The 22,339-nt window shown below is 40.2% G+C and overlaps 1 protein-coding gene across 3 annotated transcripts in view; it reads right to left on the reverse strand.

Moving 5' to 3' along the window:
- Positions 1–22,339, reverse strand: part of PTPRB (protein tyrosine phosphatase receptor type B) — a 118,303-nt gene that overhangs the window by 69,426 nt on the left and 26,538 nt on the right. Inside the window, exons 1-7 of one of the 3 annotated variants that reach the window (XM_024122790.3) lie at positions 20,327–20,491; positions 19,631–19,904; positions 7,300–7,575; positions 6,138–6,395; positions 4,257–4,520; positions 1,865–2,134; positions 374–634 (exon numbers count right to left, since the gene is read on the reverse strand). In XM_024122790.3, coding sequence (XP_023978558.1) covers positions 374–634; positions 1,865–2,134; positions 4,257–4,520; positions 6,138–6,395; positions 7,300–7,575; positions 19,631–19,904; positions 20,327–20,380 — 1,657 coding nt within the window. In that variant the 5' untranslated portion in view covers positions 20,381–20,491. Of the gene's footprint in view, positions 1–373; positions 635–1,864; positions 2,135–4,256; positions 4,521–6,137; positions 6,396–7,299; positions 7,576–19,630; positions 19,905–20,326; positions 20,492–22,339 lie in introns of those variants that run through there. The other 2 variants (XM_024122792.3, XM_028490393.2) reach the window with 2 other exon arrangements.

A 22,339-nucleotide genomic window follows, 5' to 3' on the forward strand; every position in this document is an offset into this window, starting at 1 on the left:
AGGCTCCGGACGCGCAGGCTCAGCGGCCATGGCTCACGGGCCCAGCCGCTCCGCGGCATGTGGGATCTTCCCGGACCAGGGCACGAACCCGTGTCCCCTGAAACAGCAGGCGGACTCTCAACCACTGCGCCACCAGGGAAGCCCTCAGTGGGTGGATTTTAAAATAGATTAGATAGAACTAATGAACTAAAACTAAGAGCTGAGGAAATTATCCAGAGTATAGCCCAGAGAACAAATACATGGAAAACATGAAAAAAAAAATGTATACAATGCCCAGTACAGAACAGGCTTTTAATGAACATTTATAAGTTGAATGTTAGACAATTCAGCAGACAGGATACTTTTACAGCCTAAAATTTATAAAAAATGTTACCTGTTCTTCCTTTTGTTGAAGATGAATTTTTTAGGTCTCCACTAATACTGCTGACTGTAGCTATGTATTTTCGTCCAGGCACCAGGTCAGTAAAAGTGAATTCTTTGGCATCTTTGGGGAGCAACTTGTGGATGAGTAAGAGGTCTCTGTCGATTAGTGAAATGATGTATTTCTCCCATTCTGCTGCAGGGGTCTGCCACATGACACCCAGTGAGGTTTCATTGGCATGTTTGACACGAAGCTGAAGGACAGCCAGGGGGACTGGGGAAAAAGCAATGGACATTCGGGTCATTGATTAACTTGGATACACTCCAGTATTCTTTAGAGATCTGTTCTCTTCCATCCACAGGAGTGTTCTAGTTGAGCATTTCTTTTCTGACTGCTTATGAGCATTTAGAAAAAAAAAGCTAATCACAAAAAAACTTTGTTCGTGTAACATAACCAGAAATAAGGACTCAAAAGAATACTCTTGGAAAATACTTTACTGGGTTATTTATTTATTTATTTATTTATTTAGTGGTATGCCGGCGTCTCACTGCTGTGGCCTCTCCCGTTGCGGAGCACAGGCTCCGGACACGCAGGCTCAGCGGCCATGGCTCACGGGCCCAGCCGCTCCGCGGCATGTGGGATCTTCCCGGACCGGGGCACGAACCCGTGTCCCCTGCATCGGCAGGCAGACTCTCAACCACTGCGCCACCAGGGAAGCCCGGTCATTTATTTTTGATCATCATCCAGCAGATATTAATATTTGGAAAATGAAGAGATAACTGGAAGACACAGAGGGCAAGCTAAAGATGTTTCTTGGTCCATTTCTTTGATGTTCTTCTAAGAACATTGCGTCAGTGTAGTTATTTCCTTATTATCAGGCAAGACTAAAAGAGAATATATTTGAATTTCACTCCAAGTATGGAGCATTCCACGTCACAAGGATTTTCATAGAAATGTTGAGTTTAGCAGGTCAACTCTCTTATTTGAAAGTTGAGGAAATGGACTCAAAGAGGTTGTGACTTGCCCAAGGAATTACAGTATAATGGTGACAGCAAGAATACCAAAACCCATGTCTCAGTCGCCTCACTCTCCTCTGTCCTAAAATCTGAATATATCCCTCTCCACTTTAACAACTCTTCCTTGGTACCTGAAAATCCCCCATTAGTCAACAGTGGGTCAAGGCAGTGGTTCTCTAACACTGATCACCAGCAAAAGGTTATCAACTATCTAATTTGTGGGGAGGATTCTCTCAGATTGTTTCCTTCCTGTTCTTTTGGTGTTAGAAAGGTCCTTCTTTTAAAAAACAATGAACCTACTAGTGGAAGTGATTTCTAATACTCTAATTTGACAAAATTAAACATTACCAACCTATTTCAGTTTGTCAGTCTATAATGTCTCAAATACAGGGAACCCTGGGGTATGACATTGATGGTTACCTGGGTTACTTGGAGGAAGGACCAAATTAAGGTTCCATCAGTCATTAACACCTTGATATTCGCTTACCTGTCCTGCCATGGCAACGCTTAGAATTCTTCAGATTTCCACTCTCAACAGTGACTTCGACCTCATACTGTCTTCCCGGTATGAGCCCCACATCACCTATGACATAGTGTGTTTCCTCCTTTCCCACGGTGGTGTTGAGCAGCACCAAAGAATCATTCAAAAGCAGGATACGATACTGCTCCCAGTCTCCAGCAGGGGGCGACCAGCTCACTACCAGGGACCTTGTAGAACCATTGCTGTTTGCCTCCAGGTCCCCAACTTTCTCTGGAACTAAACAGTGAAATGATGTCAAAAGGAGATACTAAAACCCAAAAGTAAGGATGCTCATTCACTTTTCATGGGCAACAATAGATAAGAGGCCTAATAGCTGCAATTCAAAACATTTCTATCGAATGGGCTTGAGGATGCGGGAAGGGGGAAGGGTAAGCTGGGACGAAGTGAGAGAGTGGCACGGACATATATACACTACCAAACGTAAAATAGATAGCTAGTGGGAAGCAGCCGCGTAGCACAGGGAGATCAGCTCGGTGCTTCGTGACCATCTAGAGGGGTGGGCTAGGGAGGGTGGGAAGGAGACGCAAGAGGGAGGAGATATGGGGATATGTGTATACGTATAGCTGATTCACTTTGTTATACAGCAGAAACTAACACACCATTGTAAAGCAATTATACTCCAATAAAGCTATTAGAAAACAAACCAAAACAAAAACCCCATTTCTATCCCCTCCTGATGTTTGTGAATTGAGCATTCTGGAGCCATTGGACACTCAGAGAAATGCATGTTAAAATCATTTTAGTAATATATCAGTAATGTGATCTTCTGTAACAGTGTTAATACCCTAGTGATAAAAACGCTGTGTTTTTCTGATTGCATACCAGCCCTAGAGACAGTACTGATGTTGCTTAAAATGATGGTGACAGTGATGGATGTGGCATCTTTTGGAAGAGACCCTGGATGTTGTGGTCACAAAACATGCCTCTCTTCCAACAGAAAAGATTAATCTCCTTGCAATACAACTCTGATCTTATTATTCTTTGCTCAAAAACATTTAAGGTTTCTCCATTAACTACAGAATAAAACATCAAGTCCTTGGTGTGGTGTTTGTAGCCCTCCCAAATCAGACCCCGTATCCTGCCAGTCTTCACTCTGACTACTCCCTGCAGCCCCCCTCCCTCGTTCCCCACTCGCTGGCCTCCAGTTTCGCGTTCTGTAGACCTGTAAGTCTCCTGGGCTCTTCCACCTCTGTGCCTTTGCTTGTGTTATTCCTTCCACCTCAAATGCCCTTCCCTCTTTTCCCTCTTAACTTGTCAAGAGCTTCATATTTTTAAAGTCCCAGTTAAAGGCCATTTCCTCCCAGAAGTCTTTACTGATCTTCTGAAAGAGAGTTTGTTTCTCTTTTCTTTCTGACCATATATATGGCTCTTACTTGGGATCTCCAATAGCGCAGACAATGGACTCTGGAATCGGACAGCCTGGTTTAAACCCCACCACTTATTGGCTGGATGACTATGGACATATTATTTGACCTCTTTGAATTACCTATAAACTGGTGATAATATCAGGACCTCTCTTGCGGTTTTGGTGAGAACTGAATGAAATAATGGTGTAAAGTGTTTAGTCAGTGCCTGATCCATAGAAATATCAATATAATTACCATTATTAAAATATAATATTTTTTTTTTGTGTGTGTGTGTGTGTGTGTGTGTGTGTATTCTACATTTGTGTGATTAAAATGTAACTTCCTTAAAAGCAAGGGTCGGCAAAGTAAATATTTCAGGCTTCTTGGGCCACATATGGTCTCTGCCTTATATTTTTCTTTCGTTTTCTTTCTTTTTTAAAAAACTCTCTAAAAATGTAAAAACCACCCTTAGTTTGGGGCTATACAAAAACAGGTCACAGGCCATATTTGGCTGAAGGGTGTAGTGTGCTGAACTCTGCTGTCTTAATAACTCTCAAAGCTCATAATATGGTAATTTACAGGAAGAAGGCACTGGATAAATGTTTGGTGACATAAATAAAATAATTTATGGGAAACATGGGTAAGTGCTAACTGGCCTGCATTATAAGGTTTGATCAGAAATGTTTTATTCATTAGTATCAATGCTAATTCATTTATGCTATTTAAGTGGTGTGACATGAAATAGCACAGGGCAGAGCCAGAAATACAGATCATTCAGGAATCAATCCAAATACATTTGCTTAAATAATCAGACGAATGCAATTAACCCTCGGCTTGACTCTGTATAGTGGAGCCTGGCCCATAGACACCCTGAGTCATGTAGACCATACTTCCCAGGTTGGGAAAGGAATTTTCCTTCTAACTTATCCTGTTCTAAGGTGGATCAGAGAGTGATTTGAGCAACTAAGGAATTTCTGGAGCCTTAGACTCACCTGTTCTGCCCACTGCCATCTTATGAGCAGACAATTCACCAGAGACACAGCTGATGGTGACTTGATAAAGTCGTCCAGGGGCTAAGTCTTTAAATTGAGTTTCAGTAATCTGGGGTGCTAATATTCTGGATTCTTTGATGGTCCCTTGGTGAGACAGTGTAATGTTGTAGAAATCCACATTTCCAGAAGGTCTTTGCCACTTGACTTTTAAAGAGGTCAAAGTACCATCATTTGTCACCTTCAGATTTGAGACTTCCATGGGGGCTAATTAGGAAGAAAGGGAAAGTGACTTTAACTCAGGGTATCATACCACTCTTATGGCCAAATTTTGACCTGTCTCTTAATCTCTACAAGCCACACTCCCTGCTCTGAAGAAAACAACTTCACAAGGTAAAAATAATACTGCAAAACCAAAGAAAGGTTGTCTGGCTAGTGGAGAGAGGACAAACATGGCAGTCAGAAGCCTAGATTCTGCCTCAAACTTGGCCATTGGTTGGCTGGGCAACCCTGGGCAGCTCTGTCTATCTTACTAAGCCAAGGGGTCCTTACTGCCTAATGATGGCTTGATCAAAAAAAACTTAAAATGGTCTTTTCCAGTTCTGAAAATCTTTAAGTGGAATCCTCAAAGAATGTCATCTGCCTAATTTCTTCCTGTCTTTATGTATTTAATAATAGCAAGTACATAATAAATAGATTGGTTGACTGATTGGCCATCATAAAATTTTTTGTGCTAAAAATAGTTTCTTTTTCATATTGAATCCTGATAAAGTTAAAGCTTAGGAGTTGTGTCATTATTTCACCAGAGGAAAATGATTACAAAGGAGAGACACTTTGGTGAATATATTTTCTACCTTTTGCCTATGCTATAATTTTGGGCCTCACTTATGGCATAATATAAATTCACAATGTTTCATTAAAATAACGGGCGTGGCACATTGCTTCTGCATATGCCAGTTAGAAGTGCAATTTGCTCTTGATATACATAAATAATTCTTAAAATATATGGTACATTTTTGTTGGGAATATATATATATATATCTTTGAGGTGTGATACGAAAGGTATGTAAATATATAGGTGTCCCCAAATATCTTTCCCACCAACCTCCTATTATTTCAGGAACTCTCCTCCCTAGAGTAATGTCTAAGGCACTACATATTTTAGAGTTTCTCTTAAAATGACGTAGCTTCCCAAAGGAGGGGATTTATTAACACATTAGACCCACCAGAAGCATTAGAATCCACTTGAATGTAAGCTCCATGAGGGGAAAGACTTTGTCTCTCTTGGACATTGTTATATTCACAATGTCTGGTATATAGTTTACACCTAATAAATATTGATTTAATGAACTAATGAATGAATAAGTATGTATATAAATGATTCATTAAAACTTAGCACAGATTAGTTTTCTAGCTATGTTAGGCTATGAGAACAGGTTCTATAGATTTGGGTCTCAGAAGATGTTTTGTTGGATAGAGGGTTTGGGCAATGGCTGTTTCTTTATACAAAGACCTAAGAGTAGGTCTTTGTATCGCACTGAGAAGAGTAATCCTGGTTCATTGTGAGTGATGTCACAAAGGCAGGGGATGATGCCTGTTTAAGAGAAGGAAGTAGGAATTCTTAACGAAAAAGAGAAGCTAAGACTATATCAGTGATTAACTCTGCTATTTCACAAGGTTGTCAAGGACGAGCCTAAACTTTAGAATGAAAGGGAATCCCTCTTTCTCTAAGTAGAAAAGTGGATACATATTAAGGTCTTCTACAACATATGCATTTCAATTTGTCCTATACTACCATTATCCAAATAATTTAATAAACCTTGTTCATTAAACATTTCCTTGATTTGAGCTTTATTCTTGTTCCGAATAGCTAGGGAAACTTACTTGTCCTGGCTGGTTTCCATCTGTAGTTTTGCAGCCCTGCAGCCTCGGTAACAATGGTGACATTATAGAGGTGACCAGGTATCAGTCCATGAAAAGCATAGGAAGTAGTAGATTTGTCCACGGCATAACTATGAACTAGAATTCCTTTATCCATTAGTATCAGTTGGTATCTTTCCACGTTCCCAGAGCCACGTGACCAGGAAATCAGGAGAGAATTCGTTTTCGCTGAAATACCAATATCTTTCACTGGCGATGGCACTAGTGGGATACAATGCATTTCCAAAGTGTCATTCATAATTCCCGTATAGAAGGTACAGACACATTTCATTTGAAACCACACATCCATTTATGCTTCTCTGTACATCTAACTTGTGTAATAACTAATGAAAATAGCACTCTTGAAATTTTATTGGAACCTGGATTAATGCTCTTTTCAAAGTCCACAGCCTAAAGCTACATCATAGTTTATCTGTCTCCCCCACTTAACAGGCATCAAGGTAGATTTTGTCAATGAAGTATGATGTGGCATAGCAGTAAAGGGAAAAGAGAAAGGAAAGGACTGTAGAAGTTGAAAAATGGAAAGACAGCAACAGAGCAGGAGAGAAAATGAGGGGAGAGTGAATGATAAGAAAGTAAGTTATGGAAGGAAATGGTAATGTGTCATTGATATCGGGATGCATGGATGCAAGAAAAGACTTGTTCCAAACATAGGAATATTCAGGAAACACCATGACTTGATGTTAAGGGAAGAATATACAGGGGAGGGAAAACATTTAAAAAATAATTTTCATTGAACAAACTCAGAAAATGAGGCAGAAAATCCTGTTGCCTAACATTTGAGTTAGAAGGGCCATTAGGAAACATCTTCCTCATTTTGTAGAAAATTCCAGTCCCAGAGAAGTTCCATGACTTGCTCAAAATCACCCAGCAAGCTAGCAGTACAACCCCACCTCCTTGTTTCCAGTCCAGTCTTTCCTCTGTATCAAACAGTATTTATTTGTCTCTCTGTCTATCTATCTATCTATCTATCTACCTACCTATCTATCCACCTATCTATTTATTGTTGATCTTGGGGCATTCTTACTCCCATTTCCTGAATGTAATATAATTTCAAAAGAATCATAGACTATTAAATACGCAACTATCCGTAAACAGGTCTTACCTGTTGATCCATTGGCATAAATTGTAGAGGAACGTTTATCCCCAGAAACAGCTGTGATGGCAATTTTGTATTTACTACCAGCAGTGAGGTTAAAAAATGTATATTCATTCCGTGAAGTTCTTTCTTGAATTTGGGCCCCCTGTGTCTTTTGGTTATCATCAAGTAACTGCACCTCATACCAGGTGACTTTCCCGGAAGAAGGAGTCCACCAGACATGCAAACTGGTGGAAGTACTTTTCTCTTTATTGACTTCAAACCTAGCAGGAGGTAAAGGATCTGCAGAGCAAAAAACAAAAAGAGAAGGTGGCTTGAAGAATTTTGCAGATACACAGTTACCTTGCTGTAATCCAGATGCATTTTCCTTCAAAACTTTAAGAATCTGCAGCTCAGGATACAAATGGGCATTTTATGCCACTCCCAAACTTACTATTTTACTTAAAAAAGAAATCCACCTTGGCTACTAGTCATATAAGCTCCTTTTTTTCTAATAAAACTTTTTTTTTTGTTACGACAGCTCTGAGCTTGGAAATCCAAGCAAGGTTATATTTTCTTTGGCTTGCAAGTTTTGCACTTTTCAAACATTGACAAACATCCAGGCTCTGCCTGGATAAATACTGAAAATCTCAACAGAAAATACAGATATTAAGAAATAATTTTAAAATTTGTATTTGTACTAAACTTTCCCCTTTTTAGGTTGTGGGGTTTGGGGGGTGTTATGTATACAAAATTTTGGGCTGTTTTTAGATATCGGAAAACCACGAAAGATACAGACCTGATTATGAGCCTTGGCTAGGTGTGCTCACCAAAATGAATTCTCCCAACAACTGGGATTCTCTATGTCTCTAGATGTTCTAAACTTGAGTTCTGGGACATTTTGGAGTTGCCAGAGCTCCCAGAGCAGGTGGGTTAGTCCTGTACCTGGCTGTTTACTTCGTTTCGATTCTCAAAGCCATGGGTCAATTTGAGGAGTCCTGTTTCTCATGTATTGAATCTTCACTGTAGAGCTTGAAATAGGATGAATAGCACGTCTCCAGGTTAGGAACTAAATCAATAACATTTAGTGAGCAGATGATGCAGTGGGACCATCCGAGAAATAAGGCTCTCCCTACCCTGAATGTTGGGAGTAGAAACGTTGACATTTACATATGAGTAATTTTCAGAAATCCTATGTGGTTCTTGGTCTAGAAAGTGAGATCAAGATACCGGAGACTAAATTTCAAGAGTCAGGTTAGATGTTTTAGTGACATGGCTATAGAGATCTCAGTTCATTACCTCCTGGTAAATTATATCTTACTCATGAAAGAAATTGAGGAATTCTAGCATCTACTTAGAACAGTATATGTTTTAAGATAGTCTTCACTTGTGACTAACATTAATACAAATTGGAACAAGGTAATCTTATTCTATATTCAGAAGGCATTTATAGCCAGACAGCTCAGTAGACTACGGGTCACCTATAGACTCCATACATAGGCTAAGTAAGGCCAAGCCAAGACAGAAACTTTGAGAGCCCAAAGCACAGGTGAGCTTAGAGGATAAGGTTGTGTGGTTTATATCCTAGCAGCACAGGTTCACCTGAAGAGTGTAGGCTCTAGAGTCTGGCGGCCTGGGCTTGAATCCGGGTCTCCCACTTTGTAGCTGGGTAGCAATTCCTTAACCTCCTTGTGCCTCAGCGGTCTCCCCTATGCTGATAACAACGCTATCTTTTCAGTAGAATTGTTATGAAGATTAAGTTGAGTATTTTATCTAGAGCACTCAGAACAGCGTCCGGCACATAGTGAGTGTTCAGTGTTAGCTATTATTACTATTAGTATTAGTATTCCTCCTATAATTGGGATGATCTTGGCATAGAGGCAGGGAGGTGAAGTGGCAGAGAGCATGGGCTTTGGAGTCAGAACTCAATTCACATCTCAGCTCCCTCATGTATCAGTATTGGGGAAGTTACTTAACCTTCTAAGCCTCCATTTCCCCCTCTGTCTGGGGAGTATAATAATAGTACTTATATTCTTGGCTGTTTGGAGGAGTAACAAGATATAGAGGAGACTTTACATGGTACACAGTGGGCACTCCATAATATAAACTTATTCTGTCTACATGATCATAAAAAGAAACTTCCTCTGAATCACTGACAAAATGGAGGCAAAAGTGGAATACCATTTTTTTGGAAACTAAACTGATAATAGCTTTAATTGCCTTCTTCAAAAAAAAAAAACACTTGGAAAAATCTTATCAGTTTATTCCCATGAACTAACATTCTAACCCTTAAGATAAAATTAAAAAAAATTCCCAAGATGATTTTCATTTATGGGTTCTTGAGGAAAAACAGTATGGGTTTTGTGTGTGTGTGTGTCTGTGTGTGTGTGTGGCAATATTATTTAAATTTTCTATCCTACATAACACTCTATAATTAAGGACGTCATCATAAAAGGAAAGGACATAATTTCCCCTCACAGAAAGTTTTCTTGTTACCATGCGATTCTAATAGCCAGAGAAACTCAAGAGCAACCTTGTCATAGCCAACTGAGGTGACACATTTTTGCTGAAGAGGCATTTTAAGGACAAGGATGAGAGGGACAGCTGCTTTCCAGTGATTGTTCAAAAGGGATCAATACTATCACTTACATGCACAGCCCAGCCAGATAAAGGTTAAAGAAAATGATCTTATGATCGGTATAATCTAAACATATATAATCTGCAAAATATGAGCTATAGAAAATGAATTTTAATGTTGCGTGCCTAGAGGGTGAAGTTCAGAAATGCAGACTTTATCTAATCTCTCTGAGCCAGAAAACAAAACAGTCAATCCTTTGTACATCCGCTAGAACAAAGGAACAATGAGATTGGGAAGTGCCTGGGCTGCAAGAACCTGCACTGGAAACAAACACTTAAAACTCCATTTATGCTGTGATAAAGCCCTTTGCTGGCAGTGGTCCACTATTGCTATGCATGCGGCAGGAGTTCAGTAGTTTTCAGACTTTGTTTCAATCTAACTAAGCCCAAGGAAAACTCTGCTGTATTAAAAAAAGTTTTCAATATTTTATTAGAAACAAATTAGATACTTCCATCAGGGTGCTATTTTCATCTAGCATCTATCTATCTATCTATCTATCTATCTATCTATCTATCTATCTACCTACCTATCTACCATCTACCTATCTAGATAGATATCTAGATATCTAGATAGATATATGAAAGAGAGAGTTTTAATGCTATTTGAAAATTTAGTTATAGGTCTTTAATCTTCTGATCATGTGACAGGTCATATGTAATTGGAAAACCCTACTTGACTTACACAATTTATGCTGATGGCTGGAGATATCAATGCACACATGTGTGCATTTATAGCCTTTCTGGTTTTTCCATCCACTGCTCTCATACATAACAGTAACCAGTGAAGTATTATAAGCTTTGAGAACTGTTGAAAGCCGTAAATCAATAATTTAATCTCAATTAATATATCAAAATTTATCATTAGCCATCAATTTAAGACATCTTTGTTTGTATTTATTTCCAGAAGGATCTGGAATATTGAATGCCAAATGCAAAATTCCATAGTATTCAGCTGCTGTATTTCAATGAATCTACCAGTATCAGGAAGCCCCAGAATTTCATAAGTAGGTTTGCTGTCAACCCACTTTTTCTGATAAAGTTTAGCTAAATTCCTGAACCAAAATGGATTCTTCTTTTTTTCCCTTTTAAAAAAATCTGACTTAAGAAGAGGGGGACACCCATATGTATAAAATGGAAGTGATATTTGCTTAAAAAATTCTTTTGTATGGTCATTAAAACATTATTATCTACTGCTATAGGAATTTGCAGAGTGTTTAGAATTCAAAATGATAGTATTTATTTTGGAAATAAATTTAGCCTTATAACAAGAGAGCAGGCAATCCATAAGTTAGTGCCAAAAGCTTTTTTTGAAGTCATAATAGCACACAATATATCTGTGCTGATCATTTACAATGTGCTTTCTTAGTTGTAATAGAGGGTCAGAGGCATTAAGTGACTCATTTACATCACATAGGTTAACAAATAATTCATCTGAGCTTCTAACACTTGACTCCAAGTCGTGAGTTCTTTTCTATCACACCTTAGTTGTCCCAGGGTGGAAAATGATGTCATGAGTTGCACAGTCAGTATAACAACAAAAAAATCAAACCACATCTCTATGAAAAATAACAGACACATTTACAGAATTTTCATTTGATGGTTTGGATAGTGTAGCATAGATAAATGAATAACAACACTAATAATAGCTAAATCTAATCCTGCCGCCAGGAAAGTTCCATTGATTTTTAAAAAATAATGTTTTTCTTCTCCGTTTCTTTTTCCCCCTAATCTTACTGCCTTAACCTGGTGTTCCATCACCTTGTGTCTGGATTACTCTGAGTTTTCTGGGTGTCTGCCTTATTTTCTGTCTTTTTTCCACTATTGCCAAACAACCGCTTTGTATATCTCTCCCATATGCCATCCTCATCCCCTGGGCAGCACCAAGAACTTTTCATGAGATGAAGTTTAAGTTCCTCCATAGGAACTCAAGGTCTCCTCAACCATGATATTATCCTCCACCCACCTCTCCAAAACACACCTTATCTTTCAGCACTAACTCCAGGACAAGAGATCAATTTTTTAGGGATTACAGAGTCAACTTCTGTACCTTTACAGGAATTAGGATACAATTCTAGTTAAAAGCAGGGTGGCTAGGAGACTGGAAGCTGCATTGATGTAGCACTCTATATAAAATGGAGTGAACATCAACTATTCCTATAAACTAATTGCGAATTTTCTCATGGAAACCAGGGTAAGGGTGGGGGAAAAGCCACAAACCATTCCTTGCTGCAGGTTTTTAAAAATGGGCAGGAGAAAACGAGAAAGCAATTGCCCACAATCTGTAGTTAATTAAATAGATTTATAGAGATGTAATTTTCTTTTACTTTTTTTTTTTTTTTTTTTTTTTGCGGTACGCGGGCCTCTCACTGTTGTGGCCTCTCGTGTTGCGGAGCACAGGCTCCGGACGCGCAGGCTCAGTGGCCACGGCTCACGAGCCCAGCCGCTCCGCGGCATGTGGGATCTTCCCGGACCGGGGCACGAACCCGTGTCCCCTGCATCGGCAGGCGGACTCTCAACCACTGTGCCACCAGGGAAGCCCTTCTTTTACTTTTGTAATGGTTGCTGTTTGACTATAGTCAGCTTTCTGACTTATTATAAGATGATATACTATATTATGCTAATATATCAGATTAATATGCATTTCATTTATCAACTTTATACACTAAATATAAAGTTCAGGTAGCGAGGAACTTTCAAAGTTTTAACAGCCTCGCAATTAAAGCAGCTTTGACAATCATTTGCATCATGATTAACACGAGTGAGGAATGCCATGTTATTTTACGGGTCATCATACTTGGCTTCTGAGAGTCTACAGTTTACTCGGGCATTTAAGACATATGTGAAAAAGGTAAACACAAAGGTAACTTATCAGGGAGGCTGACTTTGAAGTCAGACTAAACCTGGTTCAAATCCCAACACCATCACTTCAGTGACTTTAGGCAAATTGCTTAACCTCACCGAGGCTAAGTTTCCTCATCTGTAAAATGGGACTAACAATACTTACTTTACAGAGTTGTAAGTATTAAGAGGTAATGGAGCCAAAGTGTTAAGTGCAGCCCTGGCACATGGTGGGGCCTCAGTAAATGGCAGTTGGTGTGAGTATTGCAGCTGTTCTTGCTGTTAAGGGTAACACAGGTCAGCACCAATGCTGAATATGCAAAAGGAGAATGATATCCAAGGGGAAGGTCTCAGAGGTGGGCTTGAAATGAACTTGAGCAAGTTGGAAGGTCAAGTAGGATGCAGAAATCAGAGAGAAGAGAGGCCATTGCAGAATGAGAGAGCAGTTTAAGCAAAAGCGCTGAAAAGATCACTTCTGTTGAGTATTAGAGAACCATGTCAGCACAGAGGGGACAATGAAAGCTGACAGAGACTTTAACACCCTCATGCCGTCATCCTTCAGCAGCCCTACTCCTCTCTTTGATATTAACAATAGAGGTTTTCTTGGGAATTCCCTGGTGGTCCAGTAGTTAGGACTTGGCATTCTCACTTACGGGGCCCCTGGTTCGATCCCTGGTCCAGGAACTAAGATCCTGCAAGTCACGTAGCACAGCCAAACAAACAAACAAACAAACAAGAACCAGTTGAGGTTTTCTCAATATTATTTAAATGCTACATAAATGCAGTACAAAGGGAAATCCTTTGGCCTCCTCTTCCAGACTGTTGCCCAGAAGCTGCTCTCATGTAGAAATTCATGAGCTGTTGCTTAATGTGTGCTGCCGAACCTGGACATCTAGATACTAAGGAATTACTGTCCATGTTAGGTACGATACTGATATTGTCGTTATGTTAAAAATAATGCTTATCATTCAGAAATGCATACTGAAATATTTATAAATGAAATTAAATGATGACTTGGACTGTGTCAAAATGATATGCGGTGGGGGAGTGAGTGAGGATATAGATGAAACATGATTGTCTGTCAGTTGGTAACTGTTGAAGGTAGGTGATGAGTACATGCTCGTTCCTTATACTATTCTGTTTACTTTTTATGTATTTGAACTTCCCATCTAGAGGAAGAAAAACAAAATCAAAACCCCAAATCCCTGGAAATCTGTATGTATACCTACCATGTTAATTTTAGTTGCATAGATTCATCTTTGTTTATATACATTCATACATTTAGAATGGGTTTGACCTCTCCTACAAGGCCAGAAAGTCGTCAGTATTATCCTTTATCCCCCAGGGGGATTCCAGGGAATTGGTGTCCGGAAATGGAAGGTAAAACAAATTTTCTTCCATTCTGTCTGGACAAATTAGATTTTATTTCTTGCTAATCTGTAGAATGCCAGGCCCACCTACAGAAGTCAGACAAATGGAAGAAGCTTCCAAACACACAAAAAGTCAAGTGCAGAGAACTAGGTTGGTTGATTCCCTACACAGAGCTCAGCTTGATCTTAAAATTCCTGAAATAACTATACTGCAAATGGCTAATTCCTAAATACTGAAGTCCATCACCAGAAGTTCAACACAATCAAAATCAATATTACTTCATCACACTAACACACATTTAATCATTATTCTACCCTTGTAGGCTAAGCAACTATAGATTTAAAGTATTTCATAATATATTTTTTTCTCTTTAAAAGTTGAATTGAAAAGTAACAACAAACTATCATATGTAATCTGAAAGAACAAAAACCAACTTAAAAATTATGTCCATTCTACAGAGTAGTGGAAAGAATTGGAGTTGGGGCCAGTAAATCTGGGTTCAAGGTCTAGGTCTACCATATATTAGCTCTATGGATTTGTGATTAGTTAATTCTTATGAATATCAATCTCATCTCCAACCTGAAAGTAATAATAGGAAACTTACTACACACTTAGTATGTGACAAAAACTGTTCTAGAATTTATGTATGAATCAATTAAAACCTCAAAACGACCCTAGGAAGTGAGCATTGTCTTTATTATTGTCCCTATTTTATAGATTAAAAGAGGTGAGTAACTTGTTCAAGGCAACTTGGTTAGTAAGTGATGGAGGCGGCTGCTTTCAGAACTCAACTCTTAACCACCTGTGCCTTCACGATACTCCCTCCACAGGATTGCCATGTGGCTATAATTAAACAATATATGGTCAGTATAATATATATTTTATACTCTTACCTACTAAACAAAGTAGGTGAAAGTATTTTACATACTATAAAAGCACAAGACAAATATTAGAGTATTATTTTCTTCCTAGGAAAGACAACAAATATTCCTAGGCATTACAGATTTAACCAGGCATAAAAAGGAATGGTACCAAAATCTTTTTTTTTTTTTTTGGCGGTACGCGGGCCTCTCACTGCTGTGGCCTCTCCCGTTGCGGAGCACAGGCTCAGCGGCCATGGCTCACAGGCCCAGCCGCTCCGCGGCATGTGGGATCTTCCCGGACCGGGGCACGAACCCGCGTCCCCTGCATCGGCAGGCGGACTCCCAACCACTGAGCCACCAGGGAAGCCCGTACCAAAATCTTAATGCCAATGAATAACAGAAAAACTATGTCAATAGCTCTTAAACTTCAGTGTGCACTGATTCACTTTGATATTTGTTTAAAATCAGATACCCTAGGCTCCACTCTTTCTAAATTCATTATATATGAGGTAGAAGCCAAGAACATGCTTTTATAACAAACTCTGCAAGAGAGTTTAATGCCAGTAGCTTACAGACATTATTGAGAAATAATGGCCTGTGTTTAAAGCCATGTAAGTGTTATGGACTGAATTGCATCCCTCTAAAATTCATATGTTGAAGCCTTAACCACCGATACTTCAAACTGTGACTGTATTTGGAGATAAGACCTCTAAAGAGGTAACTGAGTTAAAATGGGATCTTTAGGGTGGGCCCCAATCCAATAATACTGGCATCCTAAGAAGATTAGACACAGACAACACAGATGGACGACCATGTGAGGACATAGTGAGGTGGCCATCTGCAAGCCAATCAGAGAAGCCTCAGAAGAAACCTGCTGATAACTTGATCTGGGACTTCTAGCCTCCAGAACTGTGAGAAAATAAATTTGCTGTTTAAGCCACCCTATCTGTGGTATTTTGTTATGGAAGCCCTGGTAAACTAATACAAGAAGCAACATTTTGAGGTGGAAATAATAGCTGATATGGTGATTTGGTAATTAAAGCTCTTAAAATTTTTTTAAATTAAAGACAGAGGAATAAGCCATGTATAAAGAGCTAAATTTTTTTTTTTTTGCCTTTTGCTCTAGGCTGATTAATAAGCACCTGAAACTAACAAGAAGTCATATGCCACTAAGATATTCTTCCTGTAGGTAAAGTTCTCTACGACTAGACTTCTTCCCTGGGCTCCATAACTTACCCATAACCCAAGGAGAATAGATCATATTTTTATGTACATTCTCCCACAAAATATTCATTTCATTTGTTAATATTTGTCTATTATCATCTACCTATTCATCCATAGATCCACCCATTCATCTCCCCATTCATTCATCCATCTACCCATCCAGTTAATATTTATTGAACACCTACCATGGGTTAGATGCCATTTTAGGTACTGAAAAACTACTTCTTATTGGTGGGAAGATAAAAATCCCCCCAAATTTCTAAATGAAAACTCTACAGTTTCATTTAAACAAACTCAAATGTCCTTAGGATACATTCAGGTAAGGAAATAAATGAAGTGGTCCAGGGGGATTCCAGTGAATTGGTATCTGAAAAGAGAGAAACCACAACTCAGCTCTAGAGAGTTCTAGGCAGACTGGCCGAGTTTTGCCAGATCTTCCAGTATTTTAAGAGAATCCATACATCTGGTATTTATGTGAATTTTCTGCTCAATGCTGGTGAAATAATCTGAATTTTTCACAAACATTACGTGAGCCAAACAAAGCATGTCTATTATTTAGACACCTAGACACCACCAGGGACCACTTTGCAGCCTCTGCTCTAGACTCTGAGGACACAGTGTTAACAAAAGTGTTGAGTTCTTCAATATCTGTTACCATCACAATCTATTTCTGATGAATTCACAACTAAATAATTTGGCTTTCAATTTATTACAGTTGTTGCATTGACCATTTATGACCAAACACACCTGAGAGAGGCAGGGCAAGGTCTTCACCCAAGAAAGAAGTGGTAAAGCTCTGTCACCACTTTCATCCTGACCTTCTTTCACCTCTGTACAAGACTACAAGGGCAGAGACCATGCTTTGTTTGTCATCTTTATAAGCTCACCAATCACTACCTGGTGTAACTCCCTGCAGTATCCATGCTTGATAAATGTTTGCTGAACTGAATTTGAATCCACATAGGTTTTTCAATTCTGATTTTAAATCTGGAGTGAAAACTGATTGTTGCTGAAATAGTTCTGATTTAGTTGAAATTTTTGATCTTTAAGGTCATGTCTACATTATGTTATTTTAGATAATTTACCAGGAAAAACAACCAGACAAATCACACTTAGATACAGAATGATTACAGAGATAATCTAAGCAACTGTTTTATCTCCAGCCAAATCATGCCTTGCTCTCACTCTATTTTACTCTATACTGATAAGATAGGCATAATGGAATAAGAAAAGCACAACATATTTGAATGACTTTTTTTGTTTGAAGTTATATCTCAGACTTAATATTATGCTATTAGTTGATCCTGCTTTAATAACAGTAAAATATGATTTGCGACACTCATCTTTGTAGCTTAGCAGTTAATATAGAGGAATACTAGTACTTTCTCTTAACTTAAAAGAAAACTCACATATGTCCTTAAAATATAGAAAGCAAAAAAAAAAAAAGTGCTGACAAAAAATAAATAACAACCAACAAAAAATATTCTCCCTGAAACATTAAAAAAAAAAACTTAACTTAAAAAAGTTTATTTAAATAATATTATTTTAAAAATATAGAGAAACCCAAGTAGGGTTATACCATCACACAAATAAGTATGAAAAAATTATTATTATACAAACATCACTTTTGATCAAATTTCATTCTTCACATTTGGCATGGAGTTCATAAAATTTGTGGTGAAAAGTGGTACTTTGTGGTACTGTAAAAAGTAATTCCTTAAGAAAAATGATAAGACACTGAACACTAACAATTGGGTATGCTAAGTCCTTTTAAAATTAAACATAGTCAATAAAATGCAAACATTTCTTACATTTCACAAATGTCTCTGGACTTGAAACACCTACATGCATAATTAAACTCAAAACATATTCTAACTAGTAACACCCACAGTGAGTCCTTTTTCATCAATGTTTTTTCCAAAAAAGTAAAACCTCTGGGTTAAATCAGTATATTCTGGCTTAATGTCTTCATCTTTTCTCCCATAAGCTTCTGATGGCTCACCTGTTTTTAAACATCATTCTGCCCCATTCAATACAGACACCTTATCAAATGTAAAAACACATCTGGAAGTTCTACGTCATAAATTTCACAGTATTGGCAATCTGAGTGTTCACATCCTCACATACCAAGAAACCAAGAACTTTATAAATAAAAACCCAGCCACTTAAACTCCTGAAAAATGTTCTAATTACGTGGTTGATTTCGGTCTCTCTTTGATTTCCTGTAAAAACACAACCACATTCTTAAAAAGTGGTGTCTCTTTTCAATTCAAGTTCCTGCAAATCTCAGAAATTATCTAACTTTCCTCTGAAGTAAGTCAAGTGATGTAATTGGGCATTCTTAATTAGTAAGAGAACAATTCATTGACTTATTACCAGGACCTAGTCACATTTCCTGACCTTACTGTAACTTCCCTGATAACGGACTGTTCTCTCACCTCTTCAAAGAACTATAGCTAAAGAAGTGATCTTTGTTCAGGTTGAATGTGAAAGAATAGCAAGGACGACACATTTCTAAATTTAACTTCTGGAATTTTCCAGTTAAATTTGACTTTCTCCATGAAAGTAAGGCTTCTCTATTGCAACAAATAAAGATAACGTTAAAAGGAAGACTAATGAAGTCATAAAACATCGAAGTCATTAGAGAATTACGAGCACATCTGAGGGTGGCTCTGGGGATTAATGAGGTAACATGCATCGCAGCCCCTACCTAAGTAGGCACTTGGTTTGAACCTGGACCTGAATGACCAAGTCTAACACTCTCATTTTACAGATAAGAAAACTGAGGCAGGAAAGACAAACTCTTACCACATACGCATGGAAAGGTTTACCAAAAGTGAACAGAAAATGATTGACTTAAGGTGCAGAGTAACCAAAGGATGATCTGTGATATTGGCGTGGTTTTAGTTACACAAGTGATAAAAAATAATTTTCATACCCTCATCTCAAGGGACTTTTCCAATTTCCCCCTAAGAGTGACTCTATTCTTGATGATTTTATGTCCTGGTTCCAAAAGTAAAACTAAGTTGAGTTAAGTCATATCCCTAATCATTGCACTTCCATTATTTATTCTAAAAACATTTACTTAAAATTATTCCAGGGCTTGACAATTTAATGCGATGGAAGCTCAAACCACATCACTTTAACAAATTCCCTCCACAGCCCACAGTTTCTCTTTGCTGCTCTCCCCGTTTAAGTGGCTAGTCCGCTGTTTTCAGCACTAAGGAAGTCTCCGAAAGTCAACCAAGCTGCTTCTGGCCAGATCTGAGGAGACTAGAAATCTTTGTCAATAGTTATCTTCACAGGTGTTTTTACCTTTATTATTATTATTTTATATGCCTGGAACTCAAGTGAAACATCAGCTTGAAAAGGCAGGGCTCAGCCGGAAGTGGCCTGGCCGTCCAACCGCACCTGTCACTTTTTACCTGTTTGCAAGACCACAGTTTTCTCTTCTCCATCCAGAGACATAATAGTGAAATTATAGATGGTTCCCGCTTGTAAATCCTTGGGGTTACATCCATAGGTGGTGTTGTCTATCCGCACGGGGTGGCAGCAAGCGACCCCCGACGTGTCACTGCTGCAGATGAGGCTAAAGTTACAGGGTGACGCCAAAGTTCTCCACTGGAGAGACACGGACCGGCTGGAGACCCTGGACTCTGTCAGGGTGAAGTTGCATCTCACTGGCTCCCCCAGTCCAGTCTGCAAAGGAACCAGAACAACAGCTGAAGCCCGCTGTCTAGACCTGCCCAGGGACGAGTCCGTAGCAAGCTCCCCAAGCTGATCCACTCACCCCTGGCCCCCAGCCTGAGCCCATCCATCCTTTCGCCCCTCAACCAGAGAAGAAGCCCGCAGCCCAGGGGGGTGGCCACCTTCTCCCTAGCTGCTTTTTCTCCTGAGCAGCTGGAAAGAGAAGGTGGCTTGTTGCCTTTGACAGTGGCACGAGCTGTCAGTCTGGCTGGGGGCTCAGAAGAGGATGGCTCACTCTTCCCCAGGGAGAGGAAGAAATTCTGCCACCTCCCTCTCCAAAACACAACCCAGCAGACCAGAAAGCGGAGTGGGCATTTGGTCCTCGGCGGGGAGGGGTGCGTCCGCCCGCGGGGACCTCTTCTCGGGCCCCTCACCTGCAGCAGGCTCAGCGCGGTCCACAGGGCCAGCCCGGCTCCATGGCTCCGCATGGCGCTCAGCGGTTCCCCCTGACTCGACCGCTGGGCTGGGACGCGGGGCGGCCCCGACGGCCGGCGGAGCGGGGACCACTTGTTGCGCGCGCTCAGCGCGCCCCGCGGGCGCAGAGCGCGGGCCTCCAGGCTGACGACGCGCGGGGGCCGCCGCCGCCGCCGCCGATGCTGCTGCCGCCCCGGGCCGGCTGCGGACGCGAGAGGCGGCGGGGGCCGGCAGCGCGCCGCCCTTCCCACGCTGCCATTCTGACCCGCGCTGCCTCGCCCCGAGTCCCGGCCGCGGACTTCCGCAATCAAAAGGCAATTTCCTCGTCTCCCGGCAAAGGAACAATGCGCCGGCGAGGGAGGGAGCCCCGAGGAGCCAACGCCTGAGGCTGCCAAGGGGGCCCGAGGCGGGCCAAGATGCCCCCGCCTCTCCCGCCAGGGGTCCCGGCCGGGTCTGCGGAGCTCTGCCTCTTTCTCCGCCTCCCCGCCCGACTTTCACTTTTTCCCAGTCCGTGGTCCTCCACACCACCGTCTCAGCCACAATAGGACTCGCTCCCCCTCACTTTCCACCTCCCCACCCCCGCCCCCTTCCTCCCTCCACACCCTGCACCGCCCGCTCCCCATCTTCCTTCCTATCTTCCTCATCTGCTTTCTCCAGGGCCTCTCTTCCCAGGATTAAACTTGACCACAGCAGATTTCCCTAGGTCGCATCACGCTTTCCTGAAGCCTTTTATTAGAATGCTTTTGCCCTTCTCACCTCAAAGCATTCATTCGTCCCAACGCGTATCCCCCTGACACCGTCAAGAGAAAAAGACCCCGAAAGGATGGTGTCCATTGTCAACCTGACCTTCATTTTTTTCCTGCCATTCACTTTCCCCTTTCTCTTGTGTAGAGGTCTGTGCCCTCCCTAAATCTATGCACCTGGTGCTAACCAAGAACAAGTATAATCACCACCAATCGTCCAGCCGACAAGCAAAGCAGTTTCATCACTGACCATCCAGTAATTAAAGTCATTTCATCCATAATTGTCCAAGCAATATAAGAAAGCAATACGAACTCTTGTTTGTGGAAGATACGCTTGATGGCTCAGCTTCCCACATATTACAAGAAAGTGAAATTCACTTAGTTTTTAGCACTAACTTTATGCTAACTTTTAGCAACTGCCTCAGTACCTAAGTGATCATGTATCTGAAAATGGATTTTAAAAGAGTTCCTGATAACTGAAGAGCAAAAATGTTTAATTGGTCATAGGTGATAGTAGGAAAATATTGCAACAACCTTAATAATGTTTGACTGCTTTTCTTTGGGTGCCATCCCTGACAACTGCCGGAAGAGAGGAGATTTTTCAAAATAGAATATTTGAGCTACATCAATGGGAAGGATGGCATATTCTTTTCTTTTTCAAATAGATTATACATAAAGCTATATTATTGACTGCTATATCAAAGGTACCTACTTGGAGGAAAAGCAGAAAAAAATGAAAAAGTGAAAATGATTTCAATTCTTTTAGAAAACTTGTGTTTAAAAAAAATTTTTTTTTAATGAAAAGATGAAGTTTCTACTCCTTCGAAGATACTATGGGCTTTTAATCTGCAGCCAGACTAGAGATCTCAAGTTTCTTTTTCAAGTTAGCAGACACTCAAAGAAGGTCAAACCTAAAACACATGTGCATTTCTGGGAAAATGGAACCTTTCTTATTTCTCTGCCCAGGTCACTTGTCTTACCAAAGAACTTTTGCCCTCCGTATTTTGCCCCCAAGTTCAATGACTTTTCACAGCCTGGCATTCCTTTCGGCATCATCAGAGAAACTCCTCTTCTCTCCCCGTTAGAGACTGCAATCCTACAGGCTGCCTTCAGCCTTTACAGGGGTCTTTTTTAGCTTTATTCCTTTTTAACATTACCGTTTTCTTTTCTGGCTATATTCAGAAGACAATGTGATTTCCTCGTCTGTAAAACTGGAATAATATCTACTCT

The sequence above is a fragment of the Physeter macrocephalus genome, chromosome 6 (genome assembly GCF_002837175.3).
Source record: "Physeter macrocephalus isolate SW-GA chromosome 6, ASM283717v5, whole genome shotgun sequence".
NCBI classification, from domain to species: Eukaryota; Metazoa; Chordata; class Mammalia; order Artiodactyla; family Physeteridae; genus Physeter; species Physeter macrocephalus.